This window comes from Ctenopharyngodon idella, chromosome 22 (assembly GCF_019924925.1).
Source record: "Ctenopharyngodon idella isolate HZGC_01 chromosome 22, HZGC01, whole genome shotgun sequence".
Classification (NCBI taxonomy): domain Eukaryota; kingdom Metazoa; phylum Chordata; class Actinopteri; order Cypriniformes; family Xenocyprididae; genus Ctenopharyngodon; species Ctenopharyngodon idella.
In genome coordinates, this window is record NC_067241.1 from 7,034,444 (window position 1) to 7,058,158 (window position 23,715).

At 38.6% G+C, this 23,715-nt stretch overlaps 1 protein-coding gene across 6 annotated transcripts in view; it reads left to right on the forward strand.

Annotated features, from left to right (window-relative positions):
• Positions 1-5,383: 5,383 nt before the first annotated feature.
• Positions 5,384-23,715, forward strand: part of vps13d (vacuolar protein sorting 13 homolog D) — a 44,813-nt gene continuing 26,481 nt past the window's right edge. For 3 of the 6 annotated variants that reach the window (XR_007927378.1, XM_051879133.1, XM_051879134.1), the window contains exons 1-34: positions 5,384-5,903; positions 6,439-6,631; positions 6,723-6,800; positions 8,493-8,683; positions 9,072-9,152; positions 9,287-9,403; positions 9,490-9,594; positions 9,681-9,851; positions 10,053-10,153; positions 10,315-10,483; positions 10,640-10,741; positions 10,941-11,121; positions 11,252-11,434; positions 11,532-11,662; positions 11,772-11,829; positions 11,920-12,099; positions 12,190-12,320; positions 12,400-12,532; positions 12,639-14,882; positions 15,004-15,155; positions 15,245-16,324; positions 16,982-17,072; positions 17,160-17,286; positions 17,394-17,574; positions 18,661-18,885; positions 19,879-20,029; positions 20,253-20,466; positions 20,581-20,752; positions 21,161-21,276; positions 21,362-21,574; positions 22,121-22,392; positions 23,037-23,170; positions 23,284-23,439; positions 23,518-23,707. Coding sequence is in view for 5 of the 6 variants with exons in the window: in XM_051879133.1 (XP_051735093.1) it covers positions 6,535-6,631; positions 6,723-6,800; positions 8,493-8,683; positions 9,072-9,152; positions 9,287-9,403; positions 9,490-9,594; positions 9,681-9,851; positions 10,053-10,153; positions 10,315-10,483; positions 10,640-10,741; positions 10,941-11,121; positions 11,252-11,434; positions 11,532-11,662; positions 11,772-11,829; positions 11,920-12,099; positions 12,190-12,320; positions 12,400-12,532; positions 12,639-14,882; positions 15,004-15,155; positions 15,245-16,324; positions 16,982-17,072; positions 17,160-17,286; positions 17,394-17,574; positions 18,661-18,885; positions 19,879-20,029; positions 20,253-20,466; positions 20,581-20,752; positions 21,161-21,276; positions 21,362-21,574; positions 22,121-22,392; positions 23,037-23,170; positions 23,284-23,439; positions 23,518-23,707 (7,927 nt within the window). In the remaining variant the exon portion in view is untranslated. The remainder of the gene's footprint in view (positions 5,904-6,438; positions 6,632-6,722; positions 6,801-8,492; positions 8,684-9,071; positions 9,153-9,286; positions 9,404-9,489; positions 9,595-9,680; positions 9,852-10,052; positions 10,154-10,314; positions 10,484-10,639; positions 10,742-10,940; positions 11,122-11,251; positions 11,435-11,531; positions 11,663-11,771; positions 11,830-11,919; positions 12,100-12,189; positions 12,321-12,399; positions 12,533-12,638; positions 14,883-15,003; positions 15,156-15,244; positions 16,325-16,981; positions 17,073-17,159; positions 17,287-17,393; positions 17,575-18,660; positions 18,886-19,878; positions 20,030-20,252; positions 20,467-20,580; positions 20,753-21,160; positions 21,277-21,361; positions 21,575-22,120; positions 22,393-23,036; positions 23,171-23,283; positions 23,440-23,517; positions 23,708-23,715) is intronic. The other 3 variants (XM_051879130.1, XM_051879132.1, XM_051879131.1) reach the window with 2 other exon arrangements.

Genomic DNA, 23,715 nt, shown 5'->3' on the forward strand with positions numbered 1-23,715 from the left:
CAGGTGCAACCAATGACATGCTGTAGGCTATCATTCCTCCTTTTCCTTTGACCCAGAAAGCCCTGGAAGCTCTCAAAGTGCAAAGCAAACAATGGAGCAAATGCAGTGCCTTTATGTAATCTCATTTTGCTTCAGCTGCACATAGAATTTTGTTTTTAGGTTGATGCTGGAGGAGGTTTTTTTTCCTCGATGAAAGCTTCTAAAATCAAGCTTAATATATTTGCTCTGGGTGTCAGCTATCCATGACTGAGCAACAGTGACGTTTGAGTTTTCATGAATTAAACCGACGACAGAGGAAGACAAGCGACAGAGAGCAATACTCCACGAACACCCCTCAGATGGAGATGAGGATGGAAAACATACTAAGCTTATTTGTGCTCATTTCTCCACTCATTTTCTAGGTGAAAAGTTGAATGAGACAGAGGAAGGAATTTGTCAAAATAAGGCTACGATTCTCCAACAGCCAGATCTTCTTGTTGCTATGGTTACGTGTCTGTGGGCCAGTGTTGAATTCAGACACCGCTACTGAGGATGGGTTTTGAATATTTGACTAATAAAGTCTCCTCCTGTCTTTTGCCATTTCTCAGTGACTTTTAACCAACTTACCTCTCTTCAAAATTGCCTTGATTTATAATATGTCCATCTTCTGTGGTTGTACTAATGTTGTGAAACTGAGGGGCCGTTTACACGACACCATTTTTAACTAAAAACGGAAAACGTTTTATGCGTTCATTTACACGACAAAAACACATAAACGGTTTTCAAAGTGCAAGTTATACTGTTGTCTCCGTGTAAACTACACAAACGTGAATTTCTGAAAACAGTGGCGTCATGCGCATGCGTTTTACGTGTTCCTTTACAAAGTGACATCGCAAACTACTAGCCAGGCAGCAGAATACAGCGTTAGTAGTCGTTTTCGCTGATCCATGTCAACGGGGATCGTTTTTGTCATCTGTACGCGAAAAAAGAAAAACTTCTCCGTTTTTAGTAGTTGTCGTGTAAACCTACTAACATTTCTGTTTCTTTCCTTACTGTTTAGCCTACTACTTTCCTTAGTATGATTTGGATGGCCATTCTTTAGAAGAGAAATAATAACATTAAATATTAATTTTAACTACTGAGTTTTAAAAACTCAGAGAAACTTTGTAACATTGTGAAAAACTAATACCTGGTTTCACAGACAAGGCTTAAAGGGTTAGTTCACCCAAAAATGAATCAGCGGTGTATGGAGCAAGTATCAAACTGCCAAAGTCACGCCCCCCAGCGGTGAACCATTGAAATTTCGAAACACTTATCAACGAAGCCTCGTTTACTGAAATCACGTGACTTTAGCAGTTTGATACACGCTCCGAACCACTGATTCGAAACAAAAGATTTGTAAAGCTTCAAAGCTTCATGAAGCAGTGTTTTGAAATCGCCCATCACTAGATATTGTTGAATAAAGTCGTTATTTTGTTTTTTTAGCACACAGAAAGTATTCTCGTCGCTTCATAACATTAAAGGGTTAGTTCACCCAAAAATTCTGTCATTTATTACTCACCTCCACACCCGTAAGACCTTCGTTAATCTTCGGAACGCAAATTGAGATATTTTTGTTTAAATCTGATGGCTCCGTGAGGCCTACATAGGGAGCAATGACATTTCCTCTCTCAAGATCCATAAAGGTACTAAAAACATATCTAAATCGGTTCATATGAGTACAGTGGTTCAATATTAATATTATAAAGCGACGAGAATATTTTTGGTGCGCCAAAAAAAACAAAATAACAAATTATTTAGTGATGGCCGATTTCAAAACACTGCTTCAGGAAGCTTCGGAGCGTTATGAATCAGCGTATCGAATCCGCAGTTCGGAGCGCCAAAGTCACATGATTTCAGCAGTTTGGCGGTTTGACACGCGATCCGAATCATGATTCGACACACTGATTCATAACGCTCCGAATCTTCCTGAAGCAGTGTTTTGAAATCGGCCATCACTAAATAAGTCGTTATTTTGTTTTTTGTTTTTGGCGCACCAAAAATATTCTCGTCGCTTTATAATATTAATATTGAACCACTGTACTCACATGAACTGATTTAAATATGTTTTTAGTCCCTTTATGGGTCTTGAGAGAGGAAATGTCATTGCTCCCTATGTAGGCCTCACTAAACCATCGGATTTAAACAAAAATATCTTAATTTGTGTTCCGAAGATCAACGAAGGTCTTACGGGTGTAAAACGGCACGAGGGTGAGTAGTTAATGACAGAATTTTCATTTTTGGGTGAACTAACCCTTTAAGGTTGAACCACTGTTGTCACATGAACTGTTTTAAATATGTCTTTAGTACCTTTCTGGGCATTGAAAGTGTTAATTATCTTGCTGGCAATGCAGGCCTCAATGAGCCATCGGATTTTATGAAAAATATCTTAATTTGTATTCCGAAGATGAACGAAGGTCTTACGAGTGTGGAACGACATGAGGGTGAGTAATTAATGACAGAATTTTAATTTTTGGGTGAACTAACCCTTTAAGCCTAGTCCCAGAGTAAAATGCATGTTTGAGCTGTTTTAACTGAAAGCAGCTTGTACTGATATATCTTGAAATATGTCAGTGCCATTGTCTCAAGATTCAGACCAGTAATGTTTTTTTTTCCCTAAAAAGGCACATTTATAAAAGCTACTTAAATGTCCTAATTTAACTAAGGCCTACTCCTGGCTTAATCTAAGCCCTGTCTATGAAACCAGGCCTAAAACTCATGAATTTGGGTTACTTTTATTGGGAATAAAAGGTTACAACAGAATGTCAAATGAACATGTAGGCATGTTTCAGGTATGAAGGTATGTGTCAGGGCCTGTTTACTTGAACAGGGGCCAAGATTGTTTTACATTCAGGACAAATGAAACTGATCCTCCAACTGTCTACTCAACCAATGGTGGACTATGACCTGAGAATGAAAACCCTTTCAACTCCCTGAAAACAAGAGCAGCATGACCCTGCATCCTGATCCTCTCTACTCTTTCTGACACCGATGCTGGTTAGTTTACAATGGTGAGTGTGATTACAGTAAGTCTGTCAATGCTGGGTAAAAGGGGAAAATACGTCTTGTTCATTTTTAAATAAATAAATCCTTTGCTAAGTATATATTTAAAAATATATATTTGCTACATTATGATGGTTTGGAGCAGTCAACTGGCTTTTCTGATCATGGAAAACAAGACAATGCAAAAAGCAGATGATAAAATACAACTAATGATATAAACATGCATTTAGTAAACCAAATAAAGTGTGTATATAATTTTTATATACTAACTTGCATAGGGAATGATAAAACAATTTGCATATCTTTAATGTTCAGTGTATTTGATAGTCTGACAAATTTATGTATTTTGATACATATTGTCATAATAGTCAAATTAACCAGCTGACAAGGATAGGTTGCATCCCGAATCCTCACTGTTGCCTGTACGCAGTTACACTTATGCATAATATTCATTTATGATTTTTATCTTTTTTAATTCTATCTTCGAATTCAAGGTATTCATAAACCTCCGGCATATATTCAATTATTTAGTTTATCATAAGTTTATTTTATTCTGTTTGATTTACTGTACATACACTTGTATTTCGCATGTGTTCATTTCTAATATTATGTTTTTCCTCTATTCACATGTTCATAAACTTTAAGAAATAGATCTTTGTTACTTGTGCTTTCTGTTAGTTATTGGATGCATACCAATGACTGATGTTTCATAGAATTGACAGTTCAGTGTGCTATACTTCTCCAGAGAAGTGTCTATTTCTGCAGCTGTAAAATTTGACCAGGTCACACCGACCTGCTGCTACAACACCGTCTGACATAATGGATAGACCACTTGACCTTTTCTTATCTGACTTAAACACAGGTTTAGGAGAATATAAGTTCTCTTGTACTTTATCATACTCAGATCATACTCAAATCCTATCTCAGATTATAGATCTCAGAAATGCGTTCACTACGTCAACTGCGTATGAAAACAGTTCAAATTGTTGAATAAAGTCATTATTTTTGTTTTGTATTTGCACACAAAAAGTAACCACTGTAGTCACGTCGACTGTTTTAATGATGTCTTTAGTACCTTTCTGGACCTCAAAAGGTGCAATGACGTTGATGCCTATGTGTGGTTCAGAAACCATCGGATTTCATCAAAAATATCTTAATTTGTGTTCCAAAGATGAATGAAGGTCTTAATGATAGAAAGTTAATTTACTAACAAACATATTCCTTAAGCCATGCAGTTTACAACATATATTTAGCATATATTTGAAATATACTTTGGACAAATAAAAAAATATGTGCAATATCTGTTTTGCATAAACTACCATTTGATGTCCAATGCAAAATCTTGATTCTGAAGAAAAAACATTCAGAACCACTTGGTAAAAGTTATAGTCAGATTAGGTTATACAGTCTATTCTGTAGAACATTACCTTCAAAGGAGACATTTATGCTTTCAGACATATATGGTATCAAGAATCTCTGTAATGTATGATTATGTTGAGTAAGAATAGTGACAGAATATCTAATCTCAGAAGTGAACTTCAGGGGGTTGTGGAGAGCACTGCCCCCACTTCACTGTCCAGATGTGTAGTTTTAAAGGGCTATGAGCTGAACAGATGGCCCTCTATGCTATTGTAGGCAGGCTGGGATTATGTGGTTGCACACGACCAGCCAGGGGGATGCAGAGCTCCACATGTGCTGGGATTATTGTTATTTTATGTGCTCGGCAGAAGAGTGGCATATTTCATCTCAAGATATATGGCAAACAGTTCTTATGTCTACTTGCCGCTCAAATGTATGGGGGGAGGTACATCCTCTGGAAGGGCTGGAGATTACACTGGATATAGGGTCTGCACGGATTACACCGCTTAGTGCATTTTGTCAGATGTAATGAATTCATGGGATAGCTGTACTGAAGTTCAGAGATGCAGGAACATGCTGCTTGAAAGCATTGATTACAAAAAAATTGACACATTTATAAAATGATAATGCTTAATTAAACATAATAACCATGTACAGTGCCTTTAAAAAATATAAATACAATAATATACTAAATTGTAAAATTAAATATCCTAAGGCCAACTTGTTGAAGTTGAACAGCCCTGCAGAAAACATCTTTACGTGTAACTCTGCCGCCCTCATATGTAGAAAACAGGAACTGCACCGATAGAAACGTCACACACGTGTACGTCGATCTGATATCGCCTGGCGATTTTCTATTATATCAAATTTCTCAAGAGCCGATATTTGCGCCATTACCGATAAATAGCCCAGCGGTAATAAACTTATTATAAGGTCGACCTCCAAACGCTAGATGTCACATGACGGCCATTTCTCCCCAATGACGAAAAAATCGCTTTGTTTTGGCACATGACCGGAAGTGTCGCAGGTGCCAGGAAGCGTTTCATGAATTCAGTTTGACATGTTGGAAGTTGAGAGATGAGCGCAGAGGACCCACAACAAATGGTGCTTACATATCAGAGAGCATTCCGCAAGAGACTCGGACCAATGCAGAACTAAACTACGGGCTGTGACCGGTCACTCTGTCCAGTTGTTGGTTCTGTTTTAAAGTTGTCTAGCAGTGCTAAAGGACGAACGCTCGTGCTAACGCTGCCCGTGTCACTGACGTTAAGCCACAGAGAGCTGTGCTGTTTAGTTCGTCACATGCAGTAGTTTGTTTTCGTTTGTGGTCGTCAGCTGCGGCTTGTTATATAAGGATCTTAAAAAAGAAAGGAGATATTTTACTTTCTCCTCAGCCGGCAAGGACAGCTTCGCTTCCGAGAGGGGGACTCTGCTTGGCTTGGATAGTGGAGGTCTGATATTTATTTGGACTGAAATGATCATAGACTGCGGTTGACCGAGGAATAGGAGGTCTCATAACAATGGTAAGTTATTAGTTCACCTAAAAATTTGAATTCTGTAACTGTTTACTCACCCTCATGAGGCAAAATGACAGTCTCACTTTCACTTTGTTTGTATGGAAAAAGATGCAGTGACTGCGGCTATCAACCCCTATGTTTCTTCTTCACATCTCCTGTACAAACTGTAGAAATTGTCTGGCTGATAGTCAGAAAATCACTTATATTGTTTTTTGTCTGTTAATGTTGGTGTGGCAAGTATTTGTTTAGGACAGCGGTTCCCAACCAGGGGCCCGGGGCCCCCTAGGGCACCTCAGCAAACTTACAAGGGGGTCTCAAGATGTCTTAAAATGATTTAAAATCAGACAAAACAAGCATTAAACCTTGAAGTGTTTTCATAGCAAATTCCACAAAAATCACTAAGTCATGGGGCCTTAGAGTATTGTTGTGGGAAAAATGTGAGGCCTTTGATTCAAAAAGCTTGAGAACCACTGGTTCAAAAGATCTGCTACAAATTTGTTGTGAGATCAGATGTCAAGTTTGTGTTTCTTTGACTCCTCAGACTTCAGATGACTGGAGTGAACGCTAACTGTGAAGTTCATTCTCTGCTAGGATTTATTTTAAGTGACTAATCCAAGGGCACTCTTCCCTTCCGATAATGTTGGAGGGACTTGTTGCCTGGGTGCTCAACACATATCTGGGCAAATATGTGAGCAACCTTAACACTGACCAGCTCTCCATTGCTCTTCTCAAAGGTATTTGAATTTGTTTTGGTCTGTTTTAATCAGAGTTAACTGTCTGTGTTGTGTATCATTTATGTGAAGTATGCATTTTGTAATCATCCAGGGGCAGTGGAATTGGAGAATCTCCCACTAAGAAAAGATGCACTCCGAGGATTTGATCTGCCCTTTGAGGTCAAAGCAGGTTAGTGTTATTTCAATTCAATTAGTAATTTGTATCCTCTCGGTGTGCCCTTATGGAAATACACCTTAAAATAAACAAACTGATCTGATATTAGGGAGGCCTTTCAACATAAAGTCCTAAAGAGTAGTATTCTGCTGGTCATGTGATCTCAGCATGGTGGCTGCTGTGAGATGGACTAAATGAGATGTTGTGTTTGTATTGCCATTTTTAGTATAGTTGTCAAAAGTAATATTCATGTGTTTCGATTTCGGTGTAAAACTTAGTACTAAATGCACCTTTTAAACCTAAATGAATGTATTTTCATTAGACAATCATTGGCTGTTTGCACAGACACCAAGCCTAATGTCATTTATTCCAGCTGAAGGTTAGGTATTTGGATCTTGTGATCTTAATTGTGGGAATTAAGGAAACTCTTGCACAGCAGAAGTATGTCAAAACTGGATTATCTGGATATTCTTGTGCGGTGACATGATGGCACTTGCAAATATGTTTACTTTTTATCTAAGATTTAGATGTTGTTAATTACTCAGTGGTACTATAAATAGATATTTAGAACATAAATATTCAATATTACACTACTGTTCAAAAGTTTGTGTCAGTAAGATTTTAATACTTGTATTCAGCAAGGATGCATTACATGGTTTAAAAGTGACAGTAAAGACATTTATAATGTTACAAAAGATTTCTATTTTAAATAAATAGTGTTTTTTAATGTTCTATTAATCAAAGTATCCTAAAATAAACTGTATCATGGTTCACTGATGCTGAAAATTCAGCTTTACCATCACAGGAATAAATTAAATTTTAAATAGGGCTGGGTATTGAAACAAATTTCATGATTTGAGTTTGATTTGCAAGCTTTTTATGAGAAGCAAGAAGTTTTTATAAGAATACTTTATAATTACATAATTACGTTTCTACTTCAGTTCGGTTATTGGTGGCTGTCATAAAAACTTGACAGATTATTCAAACTTTCATTAAATATTGAAGAAAAGTAAAAAAAAAAAAAAAAAAATAGAATGGGTTTTTATGAGGTAAATGTAACATTGACAATGTGACATTGTTTACTCAAGCTGTTTTATTGACGTCTTTCCACGGTTGAATCACTGATTTAGCAATTACACGAGACATGATACAGATTTCGGTAAGTTGTACTGTATCTTTTAACATACCTTCTGATGTTCATTCATGTTTATTTGTGCTGTAAATAGTAGTAAAGCGGAAGAGATGATTAGTTCACTCGCAGTATTTATCGTTTGAATTTCATAATAAATTGGGCAGAATTTAAAACTTTCATATCAAAAGTAACAAAGCACAAAGCTTTTTGCAATTTATTAGATGGGAGGCGCTCTGCAATGTTCTGTTCATTCATCAACTAAAAACAGGATAGACTAAAAGATTGATTCCTGGGATTTAAGAATTGATATTGGTTCATAAAAATGAGAATCAAAATCGATTTAAAATCAAGATTTTTTTTACCCAGCCCTAATTTTAAAGTAAATTAAAATAGAAAACAGTTATATTAAATCATAATAATATTTCACAATATTACTGTTTTTAGCCTTGGTGAGCATAACATCAAAAACATCAAATAAATCTTACCAATCCCAAACTTTTGAATGGAGGTATATATGTAAAATTCTATATGTAATTTAAAAAAAAAAAAAAAATTATAATATTTTTTTTTTCCAGGTGTTATTGGGAAGATCACCCTCCAGATTCCCTTTTATCGACCACACAGTGACCCATGGGTCATCTGCATGTCCCAGCTGAACCTGATTGTTGGCCCTGCCCCCCCACAGGAATATGATGAGGTGCAAGAAAGGGAAGCTGAGAAAGAGCAAAAGAAACAGCTTCTCAAGGTGCTAGAGGACAAGTGGAAGGTACGGGCTGTAAAATATCAGCAGAATGCTGAAAATATCAGCAGAATCACCTGTAGTTAAATTTATTTAATATAAATCTACTTATTTAATTTTCACTTTTATGCATTTATGACAGGCTCCAAGCATTCCCATTTGTAAAAAGCCTGTATTAAGAGTAATTTAGCATGTGTTTAATATACTTGAGGTGATTTTAATTTTATTTAATTTTATGCTATTATTGTCATTCTTTTTTTTATTTTTATACTGAAAATAAAAAGAATACTTTTTATACTCTGATCTATGAATAACTTTAAACCTTTTTATTTATGAAATGTGTAATACAAAAAAAAAAAAACTTATTTTTTTCCTTTTTTTTTTTTTTTTTTAAATAATTTATATATTTTACCAGAGTGAATGTGAGCAGAAGGGAGAATCTTATTGGTACTCTGCCACAGCATCTGTTGTGACTCGAATCGTTGAGAATATTGAGGTAATTTTCATTATCATATATTATCAATATCATATTTACTATCTATTATCATATTTACTTATTTGCACTTTGATGCTGTTATAGTTTAATGTCAGAAATACACTTTTATTATGCTTTTTTCTGCATGTTATTAGTTGAAAATTCAAGGCGTCCACTTACGTTTTGAAGATGATTTCTCCAACCCTGAGAAACCATATGCTTTTGGTGTTTGTATCAAGAATGTATCCGCACAGAACTGCTCCAAAGAACCAGTGAGTTATCCATATTGTTTGGTATTTTCATGAAGTGGCTCTATCTTTACATATTGTGTTATGAAAGGTAAACTCTTCACTCACAGGCTCAGAAGCTTATTCGGCAGAAGGAGCTGGAAATCAGTGAATTCAGTGTGTACTGGGACACAGAGTGCACCATTCTTGGAGATCTTCCCTCAACAGAAGTACAGGTAGATTTATGATAATGTCAAGACACTCAATATCACAATGGCTAGTGCTTCTTGTAAACTCTTTCTCAAACAATTGTCTGTTACAGGAGCTGATGAGTAAATGTATGCAGAACCGTGAGCATCAGTATATATTTGAGCCAGTATGTGCCTCTGTGCTGTTGAGGAGAAATGCCTCAAAAGAACCACTACGATCTCGTAATACGCCTCGCATTGAGGGCCAAGTACAGTTGGAACCCCTCTCACTTCGTCTCTCACAGGTAACATTTTTCAAGATTTTCAAATCTCATGGACCTTTCCTTAATGGTGTTTTTTCTCACCTTATTTGAGCCCTCCAAGCACTCTTGGGCTGATATAACATGTAAACTTGAATATATGTGAAACCACCCTTTGTTGCCTTTTACAGTTGAGTTTTTTTCATGTAAACTAACAATATCATTTGAATTGGCATTTTATTACAGGTTCAGTATCAACAGATCATGGCATTCCTCAAAGAACTGGAGCGACGAGAAAGGGAGATTCTTTTTCGAAAGTGGAGACCTAAAGTTCCCATTTCTGGAAAGTAATGAGATTTCTTTTTTCTCTGACATTACTAACAAGCAAAAATATGTTTTGAAATAAGCTTTGAAACATCTAAATAGGTTGTGTTGATTAAAATCTGAAAAATCTTTTGTTTAATAATGGTATTGTGTTTCTAGAATAATGTCTTCTTTATTGTTGAAGCTGTCGGCAGTGGTGGATGTTTGCCATTAATGCAAACCTGAACGAGATCAGAGAGCAGCGCAGACAGGGAAGCTGGGAGTTTGCTCTTCACAGGGCGCGTGATGCCAAACTCTACACTAGCCTGTATGTCCAGAGGCTTAAGGGAGATACTTTGAGTCCACAGGAGGAGGTAAGAATTATAGACTTACAGGATTTAAGGGTGTTCTCAATAAAGTTAGATTGTCACAATGTCTCGGAGCTCACTACCTTTGCATCTGTTGTTCTTGAGTTTGGGGAAAAAAAGGAAATCTTACTCTTTTATAATCTGTGTCTCTCACATCAATAGAGTGAACTGGAAAGGATTGAAGATGAACAGACACTGGAGGAGTTGCAGATTCTTCGGGAAACTGTTTATGTCTCCTTCCGCAAACATGAGGAAATTGCAGAGGCAAGCTGAGATGACTTACTTTAGTGCCCTAGTTGTGGGCAAAATGAAAATGTTAGAGTTAAAAGTCATGGGTGATACTGTGTAGCCTAATACCAAAAAAACTATTTTTTTTATCATCATAATCACAGTCTAAACATTTGTTAAATCTAATCAAACACTAAGTAATAATGTATTTTAATCACTCATCATAATCATTTAGAGTCTACGAGAGCCAATAATAAATGAGACCCCAGCCACCTCTCCCTCAGGCTCCATACCTAAAAGTGGGAGTTCAGGCATGATCCAGTATCTGCAGTCTTGGTTCCCAGGCTGGGGTGGCTGGTATGGGGGTAGTGAAAGAGATGACCTTTTACCAGGCACTGCCCAGTGGGAAATTCTTGGTGAGTTTTCCAGTTACGCTTACCAGTAAAAGAGGTTTATAACAATGATTTAATATAATTTTACATTTTATATACAACATTTCTATACTATTATGCATTGTGTATCAAGACACCTCTCTCCTCCAAACAGCTGAGACAGATGATCTCTTTGATCCTTTGGAGGATTCACAAACACTGAATACCTTTACAAGAAGGGATCATCTCTTTGCACGGCTGGACTTTACCCTTGAGAAAGCAGCTGTCACCCTGTACCATCAAGATAAAATCAAACCTCTTTTGAGTGAGAGCGGGGTCATTCAGCTGGAGTTTTCAGGTTTTTTTATATATATTTACTTATTATTTAAATAAAAGCTCAATGGCTTGGATCAATTTTGAATGTTAATTTTATGTTTTTTTATTTTGCTTTACAGGTGTGAAGATCAGCGTCGAGTCTCTTCCTCGCTCTGAGTCATCTTTACTCACAGTGAAACTTGGTGGGCTGTTTCTCCGGGATCTCACAACCCAGGGCTCCGTCTTTCCTGTCCTTGTTTCACCAAAACCGGTATGATTTTGCCCACGTTTAAAGTTACGTTGTGCCCTAGAACTGTTATCTGCATGTACTGAAAATATCTGTGACAAAATATAAATGTAAATAAATCTTTTCATTTAAGGATAAGGTTGTTGTTGCTATCAGTCAACCAACTAATATCGCAAAAATGGGCAATCTTGGTGAGTAATCTGCATCTACTGTATGAAAACATCTTTGTACAAATAAATGTCTATGAAGGCTGAATAAAAACTTGTTTTACCTTTCTTCAGGCTCTGATGTAGAATCATCAGCACCTCCTGTCTTTGAGATGATTTATGAACGTAATCCAATAAGGAGCAAATTTGAGAGGAGACTGGAGGTCAATACCAGTCCTCTCAATATCATTTATAACCCTCAGGCTATCAAGAAAGTGGCTGAGTTCTTCTACAAAGGAAGGGTCCACACCTCCGGTGCGTATTGAGGATAAACATCCCTCTTAAATCAGTTTAAATTGCTTTTGTGAAATATTAGTTTATTATTGTTTACATTACATTTTCCAGGGTTTGGATATCAGTCTGAGTTAGAGCTGAGAGTGGCTGAAGCAGCCAGGAGGCAATACAACAAGTTGAAGATGCAAACCAAGGCGGAAATCAGACAAACCATTGATCAGCTGCTAGTCGGAGAGTTCATTGTAAGAGAGGATATTTTTTTTTTAATTACATTCAGTTACAGTCTCAATTAGATTAATAGGATTCTCAATCCTTTCACAGGAGAACAGTAAGCACTGGACTATGAAATTGGATATATGTGCCCCTCAAGTCATCTTCCCAGATGATTTTCAGTCTGAAGACCCCATGCTAGTTGTGGTAGACCTTGGGCGTATTCTTCTTACTAATTCCCAAGGTAACTGGTACTGGGCAAATCAGATTTTCTTCTGTAGCCTTTTCACGCATTCTGAATTTATTGCAGTTGATGGCCACTTCTGACAGTTTTATTTCTGCTCCCACAGAAGATCATAAAACAAACCATAAGACCTCTCAAACAGAAGGAGAGAGTGATGAAGAATTCCAGACACCACTAGCAACACCTCCTGGGACTCCACCTCCAGAGCAAGAGCTGGATGTCAAAGGTCAGGAGAGGCCCTGTGATATTACCAGCCTTAAGTCACCAGAAGGTGCCCAAATTGTCAGCAGGAACCTGTATGAGAAGTACTCCTTATCTTTCAATGACCTCCAGATCATGGTTGGCCACTATAAAGACAACTGGAAACATCTACAGGAGAGTGAAGTGGGCCCCACTCATGTGGTGGAGAAATTCAATGTCCTACTACAGCTAGAACAAAGACTGCGTTACACGTCAGACCCTCAGTTCCCAGGGGCTGTTCTCTCAGGAACACTACCAGACCTCAAAGTGCACATCAACCTGGAGAAGATGACTGCCCTGAAAAGCTGCTTGGCTAGACTTGGTAATTCAGGGGCAGATGGAGGTGACAAGGAGGGGGAGAATCTTAGATCCCCTGACCCTCTTACACTTCGTCATGAGAAGATCTTTCAAAGAGAAGATAGTGATTGGAAGCTCCAGGGTTATGATAAAAGTCTTACCAAGAGTGTGATGACACTTGAGCAACATACTCGAGAGATGCTTGTGGAATCTAGACTTCTTCTTGTAGAGTTTAATATCAATTACATGCAACTTGGCATTGAAAGTGGGGGCCGGTATATTTCTGTCCTGAAAGTGTTTGGAACAAATGCACATTTCGTAAAGCGGCCTTATGATGCTATGGTTTCCCTCACAGTTCATGGGCTCTACCTTGTGGACACATTGCAGACGTATGGCTCTGACTTTGATCTTCTTGTTGCATCTCATAAACACCTAAGTTTCGATGTACCTACTGGAAGTCTTCGAGAAAGCCAGCCCACGTCACCTGTTTCACCAGACAGTAAATCTCCTGAACTGCCAGGTTTGCACAGGAACTCCTCAGATCTTGCTTTTGACAAGGCATCTCCACGGGGCTCTCCCCTGAGAGACCAGGAGGCTCTTATTAAGTTGGAATACCAGTTTGTCAGCTCAGACTGCCCCTCCATGAACTTGGACAGCTCTCTGCAGGTAACCTCCATGCAGGTCAACAATCTGGATATAATCCTTAACCCTGAAACCATGGTAGAGCTTCTGAAATTCCTTCAGCAGTCTTTCCCCAAAGAAGAAAACTCTCCAACACAACAGCTAACACCACTGCCTAATGGAGAAGACAATGAGGACTATCAGTCCACTTATGTCCAGAATAAGGAGTTAACAGTTGAAATTCACAGGTTAAACTTGCTGCTTTTGCGAACTGTTACCACTGGGACTGTTCTGGGAAGTGAGAAGAAAGGCATGAAAATTGCTACGGCCAGTATAAATGGGACAAAAGTCAATGTTTCAATGGGAAGTCGGTTGGATGTCAATGGCTCTCTAGGATGCATTCAGCTTGTGGACTTGACTCAAGAAGGTGGCAAAAGTCAATTTGTGGTCAGTATTGGAAGTGTAGAAGACAGCTCCTCCACAGATGGTGTGGCATTCTTTCCCATTGCTGGCATGGCTCCCTCTGAAGCTTTGAGTTTCCGCTTTATGGAAAAGTCTCAGGGAGAATGCTCCCTTCAACTTCAGATGGCATCTTTACACTATAACCACTCAGCAAAGTTCCTGAAAGAGCTCAGTTTATCAGCAAATGAAGTGGAGGACAACTTCCGGTCTATGCTGAAGACTGCAGCTACAAAGGTCTCCACTGTATTGGCAACGAAAACAGCAGAGTACAGTGGTATGGTATCTCTCTTTGAGACCCCATACAGAAGATCTAGGAGGCAGAGTCAGTCTAACTGGGCACTTGACCCTTTTGAGGAAGACTATTTCTGTGTGCCTGAAAAGGACCCAGGCTTGGATTCTTTTCTGGTCAAGCTGACTCTAGATGTCAGTATAGAATCCCCAGTTGTGTCTATTCCTAGAAAGCCTGGTCACCCTGAGCTGCTTGTTGGACATTTAGGGAGCATACGAATTCAAAACTTTATTACAGGGCAAGACTCAGAAGGGGAGAAACTGCAGGTTGAAGTAAAGAATATAAGACTCTATTCTGTCAACACAAACATGGTTTTAAGGAAAGGAGCACGACTTAACAGCAGCTCCACTTCTGGACCCTCACCTTCTCATGCCAACATTAATCTGAACGAGCTACAATTTACGCGGCATGACTTCTTTGAGTACTTGAGCAGAGGAAAAGGTCAGTTTTTAAATTCTTAAAAGTTTAGGAATTTGTGAAGCTTTTTTTATATTTACTTTTAATTAAGTTCTTTCAAGGCACCTTTCAACATCTCCATCTTTATGTCTTTTCCTACTTTTAGCATTTCATATTTTAAAAGATGCCACCATCAAGCTCACTGTCGAGAAAGTCCCTGTTGATGAACACTCACACTTTACCTTTTTGTCAAGTGAAGAACCTTACCAGAGCACTGGGATAATGAGAGTGGAAGGCAAATTTGTTAATGCTGTCCAGGTAAAGCACTACAAAAATGCATAGCATAACAGATTATTTATTTTTCATATATAAATTCCAGAATTTTAAGTTGTGATTTCTTCTCTCAGGTGTGTCTTTGCAAGTCTGTGTATGAGCAGGTCCTTCAAACTCTCGATAATCTCTCCTTCATCGAAGATCAGCGAGTAACACCCAGTCAGCCCCCCACACCACCACCTCCTACACCCTCCTCCACTAAACCGCATCGCTTCCCTGATCTGCAAGGTGGGCTCTTTGCCCGTGACCCTCCTTATGTTGGCCTCTCTTACTCCTCATTGTCATCATCCCTTTCAGCAACACTTCCACTGCAAAACGAGAGCCCCCCTCTCCAGCCTCCTTCTTTTACCCAAGTGAGGGCCAACTTTCGGGTCTCTGAGCTGCAAGTGCAGTTGAGTGGAGACCTCAGCCAAGGATCTCAAGGGTTGGTCAGTCTGCGCTTTCAAGACCTGGAGGGAGACTTCACCAAAGACAATCCCCATTCAGTCTCCATCCAACTAGCCCTTCACTCCTTGTTAATGGAAGACCTGCTAGAGCCAAACCCTGAATCAAAGTACAAACACCTCATGGTGTCCAGAGGTGCTCCAAAGCCCTCCACCTTCAGTCCAAAGGAGTACCTGTCACAGTCGTGCCCAACAACATCCAATGTTCTGTACCCAGAAATGCCACGATCTCTTCCAGCGCAATTTGAAGAGGCACAGAATGTTTTCCAGTTGTATCAGAGGCACCCCAATACACCATCTGCATCCAGTCGAAAGAGCAAAAAGGATGCAGAGTGCCCCAGCACCCCTCCTCCATCCCCATCCCGCCAAACTCCATCTCCACACCCACGGTCAGACTTTGACGACTCTTTGGTACATATAAACGTGCTAATGGTTGATAGGCGGCACCCTGAGTTTAAAACACGGTATGGCAGCATTGGTCGTAGTGTAGATGTGGACTTCAACTGCCTTGATATTCTCATCACGCTGCAAACCTGGGTCATGATTCTAGACTTCTTTGGCATCGGCTCTACTGCTAATAACCATGCTGTGAAAGTGCCTACCACACCTCAGCCTATACCTGAACACTCACTGGAAAATAGTGCCCTCAGTGATTTGGAAGATTTGTATCCAGAGATTGAGGAAAGGGTCAATACAAAGCTAGATTTAAAGGTACAATAGAAATAATGCAAAAAATTATAATAATTATATAAATTATGGTGTAAAAAATACATTTATAAAACAAATTTACATTTAAAAAAAATTATGGGCAGTATAGAGTGCATTAGTACCCACCTACTTTTTCAGCAGTGTTGTTCCTGGTAGTATTTTTTCCATTCATTTTTCCCATATGGATAAGTCTTCATTAATGCGTTATAAGCCATGAACCAAGCCGATCTGCTACGGATCACAACATTGCAGACATTTACCTAAAGCAAAAATGTTTTTGAAATTCTATTACGTCTTTTGTTGTGCTTCATGGGAGTGGCCGTTCCCTTGCAAGCTCTTTTGGCTCGATTTGCTTGCTCTGACTTTTCTGTACAGCATCATGTGTAATGTAGTTCTTCACCAAAAATTCAGCTGTTGAACATGATTCTTTTAAAAGTAAGTTAAAATTATGCAGGCTGGTGGCTTCAGCATAAACATATACCATCGATTAACAGCCGCGGAACTCATAGTAGGTCTGTCTTTAAAGATTTAAACATTTTTGTTAAAAATCAATTTCCTTATGGAGAAAATTAATGGAGTTTTTACTTCTGGAACCTGATTGTTGCACTCTATAATCTTAAAAAAAAAAAAAAAAAAATGACTTGTGTACTTCCTTCACAGGTTCACTCTTTATCACTGGTACTGAGGAAGAAGACCAATGAGCTTGCTAAAGCTAGTGTCTCTAAACTCTTTACACATATGGAAATGATTGGTGTGTATAAGTATAATGAAATTGTTAAAATCAGAATAAAGATTTTTCTGAAAATTGACATTTGCTAAATTTATGTGTCACTTTCAGATGGAGATCTGGCATTGCAAGGAAGTCTGGGAAGTTTGTCACTGAGTGATTTGACACCCCACGGGGATCTATACAGAGAGCGTTTCACAACGCGTGGTGGAGAGGCCCTTGTCTACAACATATACAAGTATTTTCTCACTTTTATTTAATTTAATTAATGTATATTACATATAGTTACATTTTTTCACATTTTGTGTGTCTATGATTTAGTTTTGACATTGCCTCTGTCTCCAGGTATGGAGAACCTGACCCCTGCTTGCAGCGAGAATATGATATGAAGGTGTCTCTTCAGATGGCCTCAGTACAGTATGTCCATACCCAGCGTTTCCAGGCCGAGGTGGTGGCCTTCATCCAACACTTCACACAGCTACAGGATGTCCTGGGCAGGCAGAGAGCAGCCGTTGAGGGTCAGACAGTAAGTGGGCCATTTTAATTCTGTTTGTTCAGTGGTAACCTTTGGTCAGAATAAATGTTGAGATAGAACCTTTAAATATTTATTTGTCCCTTCCTTGTGTGTGTACAACCTAGTGTAAATGATGCATGTATGCCAGGGAAAACAGACCAGCCAGTGCTGCTCAGATAACCACTTGCCATTTGGGTGATCAGCTGGCTGCCCTCAATCCTTCCCTGTAGAGACAAGAAAGAGTTATACAAGGAGTTGTCAACACCCATTTCTTTCAAACTGGAGACACTGGTGATGAGGCTGGACACTGAGCTGTCTGTCCTTGCTCTAATCCTTTCTTACATACCACTGGCTAGAGATCAGCAGTTACCCATTAGGACACTCTCCTGTCTTGCTCTCATTCTTTTGTCCTTTGTACACTTTGCATTAACAAAAGCAATGAAATGCCCAGATCTTTAGGTGCAATGAGATTTTTGTTCTTTCAGAGGTTTTGGTGCAAATCTGGGTTTGTTATTGTGCTGATCAAAATCTTGTTTTTTTTTTTTTTTATTTTTATAACCAGTTAGTGCTGTACTAAGATAGTTGGCTAAAATGTTAGCTTGCTAACTGAAAACATGTTTCATTTGATTCATTTCATTTTTTTTATTTTTATGATAATATAATGTTATATGCGATTTAAAAGATATTTAAATACTTTAATTATTATATGCTCTTTGCCAAGCTAGTAGGCTGAGCTCTCACCTTGCTAACTGAATGCTAACTGAAAACAGAGAAATGGAAATGTTAAATTTGAGCATTGGTATGTTGGTAAATAATGTGATATTTAATTTCAAAGACATTATCATATTTAATAATTAACTACACTCGATTCTGTTTTGTGGCTAAAGCAAATCTAGAATTGAACTGCTATAAAATCAAAGTGAAATGAACTTGGATGTTTGTCTAAACATGATGAACACAAAGGTCATGTTATATACCTTAATTAGCCCAAAATTAGCCTTTTTTTAAGTGTAGTGAAATGTCATGTTTTTCTAGTCAATCATGACATTGTAGTGACCTTTTAAAGGGGATTGTCTTAATTCACTTTCTACCCTACAGGTGCGTGATCGCCCACAGCGAGCTGCTCGTGTGCTGCTGGACATTGAGGCAGGTGCTCCTGTCCTCTTGATCCCAGAGAGCTCCCGCTCTAAACGCCTTATAGTGGCCAACCTGGGCCAACTCCGAGTGCGTAACTGTTTCCTGCCTGCCGGCTCTCGTGGCACCTTCTCTCTTAGAGATAAGGTAGAGAAACTTACAATGGCACATACCTTTTTCCCCTCTCTGGTGAGTCCTGCCATCCCCATATAGTGTACACACAACATCGCAGCTCTGCAGCTGTGGGATGCATTTAAGGAGCATTTTACTGTTTGCTGCAATCTGAGAACGATTTTGTAAAGGGAAAAGAGGGAAGGGGGGAGCATTGAGGGATGATAGCATAAACTGAATCTCTCAAACATGAATTGAGGAAAGTGCTTCATGGATGTAGTCCCATTCTTTATTGTGCATGGTTAAGGTCACAGTTTTCCCAAAAAAATTATGTTAGTATGTATTCCCGTTTAATTTAACCACTGCGTGGTTGTGTACAGTTTGTGTGAATATCAGACCTAAATTAACGGTTTATGAACATTAATATTCATCTTATCATTTTTTTTTTGAAGAATTTGATTTTGCATGCAAATTCATACAAGGATCCCTCACATTATAAGGTATTAGGGCATGCTAATCTGAAGTGTGTTTCTTATTTGGCAATATGATGGTGTCCCTTCTTTCTTTCCTTGTTTTCATGACCGATAGGAACAGTTTCACATTGAGTGAATACCATTTTAGCGTAGTCTGTAGGAAATTAGGAAATGCAATGAAATTTTAATGTAATCCTCACCCAAAAATGATGTTATTATTTACTCATTCTTATGACATTCCAAACCCCAAATGCCGATATGTTTTGTGATTTGACTGGCAAAGATCCATGTGAAAAATAAAACATCATTTTACTATGTTGGAATGACATGAAAAAGTAAATAATGAATTATTTTCATTTCTGGGTGAACTTAGTCTATTGGCTGCAGTGCACACTGAACTGAACTATCTTTTCAATTTCAATATATTAAGATCATAAAGTCTTATTTCCAATTACATTTCTATACTGATTCTGTAATTAACATGTTTTGCATGCATTTTTTGGAAATTATAAATATTTTTATACTTGTTGCGTTTTTTATATACATATGTTGTTACATGTTACATATATGTTTTTTAACACTGTAATTGTTCCTGAAGGATCGAGTGAAAGATGCCCAGACTGCCTCTGATATTGGAAAGGCTAGTGAAAAACGGTCTTCAAGTTCCAGCACAACTACTGGATTTGTCCTGGGCAAACCCCAGCCCAGCCTCGGATGCATCCCAGAAGCAGATATGCCTTTGAGTCCAGGTCAGCACCCAGAATCTGAGATGCACTTATTGTTAGAAACAAATAGGTTGAAACTGATCTCAAAGCAGATCAGCGGCACTCAAGTGTTGTTATTCTGAATATTCTGAATTCTGTTATACTTCAATGCTAAAAGCATTTTTACCAGTGGACTCATTTGTTTGGACCCCACTGTGTTTATATTTACCCAAACTCTTGTGATAATTGACATGTCCTTATGTTACAGAGGACCATGTATGTCTGCTGGACTGTATAGCTCTGGACCTTCAGGAGATGGACATATTTGCAGCAGAGCGGTTGCCCTGTGAGCCGTGGGACAGTGTTGGAAAGCATCTGGAAACAGACTTGGTCTTCCCATCCTACTCAGTGCGTAGAAGTGGAGAGAGCCTGCTGAAGGAGCGCTGCCGTCTAAAGCTGAAAGTTGAGCGCAACCTTGACAAGTCAGTCACTTGTCCTTATGTAGCCTAAGCTTCCTGCCTTAATCGAAAATACTCCCAGTTTAGGTTTCCTTTGTCTTCGTTTTTAACATGTATTTCATTTTCTCATTGTCTCAGGGAACTAAGTCATGCCGTCCCAGACATGTCCATCCATGGTAGCCTATCTTCTGTACACTGCTCCCTGGACCTGGAGAGATATCAGCTGATCCGCGGACTCTTGGAGCACAATCTGGGAGAGCCTGTGGAGGAGTTCCTCAGACCTTACAATCTCCAAGACCCCAGCAGCTATGTAAGTTTATTAAAAGCAGCCTTGCTGATTCACTTTTTTAAAATTATGAATAGTTAAATGGTTCATATTTATAACAGGCAGTTGTTTATCATGTAACTTTTTGGCTGTCAGAACAACACCTGATTATAAATACAAAATTACCACTATCAATAAGGGTTTCAAAACAGTGGAACTAGTGATTAACAAGAAAAAAATAAAATGGCCCATAATGTCAAAAATATTGCTGACCCCTGATATAAATTATGGAGAATTCCTAATTTGTTCATAAATCAAATTAGGTAACTTCTTGATTCTTCCCTTATCGTTTCCTGTCCCTTGTCCTATAATAAAGGCAAAAAGCCCCAAAATACAATTATTTAAAAAAAAAAAAAAATGTCACAATGTATTAATGGAAGTGTCATCATGCAGACCGTGTTAAGTGGTGATGTGTACACATCCCTGTCTCTTCTGGTGGACATGAAGGACGTCAGTCTGGAGTTACTGGACAACCCTAAATCCACAGGTCATAACCGCTCCTTGGCCAGGTACTTCATTTGTTCAAAATGTTTTATTTCTTTGCAATTTTTTATAGATTTTTTTAAAGTATAATTACTCTTTCTTTCCTAATAGGTTTGACTTTATGAAATCTAAGCTCCTGTTTGAGAGTTTCTCAAATAGCTCCAAGTCTGTGAACCTGGTGTCCCATTCGCTCCTGGCCCATGATACTCGATTTACTGGGTGCAGTGGACCAACAGAAGGAAAACACAATGTGTTCGACTGCATTCTGCAGCCATCTAAGACAGGCACCAATCGAGCATCTCTGCAGCTGGAGCTACATTACAGGTCTGGGCACACTACTGAAACTACATTTAAATGCATCTCATTGGCCGGCAGCTATCACCCTGTAGCCTGGTTGCCCACTGAAGCTAAGAATGGTTGAGCCTGGTCAGTACCTGGATGGGAGACCTCCTGGGAAAACTAGGTAGCTGCTGGAAGAGGTGTTAGTAAGGCCAGCAGGGGGTGCTCACCCTGTGGTCTGTGTGGGTCCTAACGCCCCAGTATAGTGATAGGGACACTATACTATAATATATATATATATATATATATATATATATATATATATATATATATATATATATATATATATATATATATAAAATGTATATACTGATTGGCTTCATCACTCTGTCTGCTCTCCACCAATAAGCTGGTGTGTGGTGGGCGTTATGGCGCAATATGGCTGCCGTCGCATTGGTGGTGGTTGAGGAGATTCCTTCCTTCCATATGTAAAGCGCTTTGAGTATCCAGAAAAGTGCTATATAAATGCAACATTATTATTATTATTATTATTATTATTATTTTCTACTCTATATTCTCTCTGTCTTACAGATCTACACGGGACTCCTCATGCTTCACTGTGGTTTTAAACAATCTGCGAGTTTTCCTCATTTTTGATTGGCTGCAGCTGGTGAGAGACTTCTTGCAGATGCCTGTGGAAAAAGGAGCAACACCTAACCGCCAGCGCTGGCCTAGTGGCAGCAGTGACCAAGGCGGCTCAGCGGCTGTCATGCCCAAAACTGTTAAGAGTGGTGTGGTCACTAAGCGATCCACTGTGCCGGTCACTCAAGATAAATACCTGGAGGTCAAACTCAATGTGACAGGTAACATCATAACAATATTGTGTTACTTTCTAAAGGTGGATTTAGGAATTAGATTAGGGCATTTCAGACTTTTTGATGGCAAGGAAAAATTAGATGCCTCCAAGTTTGCTTGTGAGTGACCTCCTTTCTAATACATAAAGCAGCTATACATTATCATGTATAAAAACCCAAATCATCTAAAATAAAATAAAAATAATAATAAAGTATATACAGTACTGTTGAAAAGTTTAGGTTTGGTAAGATTATTACAATATTAAAATAATCCTGTGACTCAATAATTAAATTTTAAAATAATAAATAATTCTGAATTTTCAGCATGATTACTCCAGTCATCAGTGTCACAGGATCCTTCATAAATCATTCTAATATGCTGATTTGATGTTTAAGAAACATTTTTATTTATCAATGTTGAAAACGGTTGTGCTGCTTAATATTATTGTAGAAACCGTGATACATTTTTTTTTAAAGGAATCCTTTGATGAATAAAAACGTTCAAAAGAACAGTATTTATTTTAAATGGAAATCTTTTGTAACATTATAAATGTCTTTACTGTCAATTTAATGCATCCTTGCTGAACAAAAGTATTAAAAAAAAACAAAAAAAAAACATGCTGAACCCAAACTTTTGCCTTTTTTTCCTCCAGGGACAGAGTTTGTGGTCGTTGAAGATTCTTCATGTTTGGACACCAACGCTATCATTCTGAAAGGCACTACTGTGCTGACATACAAGCCTCGACTTCTGGACAGGCCTTTCTCTGGCAGCTTAGCAGGCATTGAGGTACTGCCCTAGACATCTGTGATTTTACAATATCCATGATGACATAAAAGAAAGAGTTGTTTTGATTGTATGATTTTTAATTTTTTTTTGTCTTTTGTTCCTCCCCTGTTTAGGTATTCTCATGTCGGCTGGGCAGCGAGCAGGAAACAGCTTTGTCCATCATTGATCCTGTCAATGTGCAAATGGAGCTCTGTGGCAGCCCAACGTACCAGAGCAGTTCAGGGCTCCTAGATGCCTTCAACATAGAGGACTTTCCACCTCTCTTAGAGGTCAGTACTGAGTTGAATTGAGCCACAGGTCAGGATTGAGCCATAAGTGCAAAATTCAAAATTTTGTTTCCCCCACAGATCCAGTTTCCTGCTCTAGACATCCGTCTTTCCTACAATGATGTGCAGCTTTTCCTGGCAATAGCAAAGTCCATTCCCACCACAGGATCCACTGGCCCTTCAGACACTGCCACAGAAGCTGAGAGTTCAGCATCCACTGCCAGTACAGACCCAAAGCACAGCTTCAGGCTCAAGACTGAGGCTTTACTGGGTTTGTTC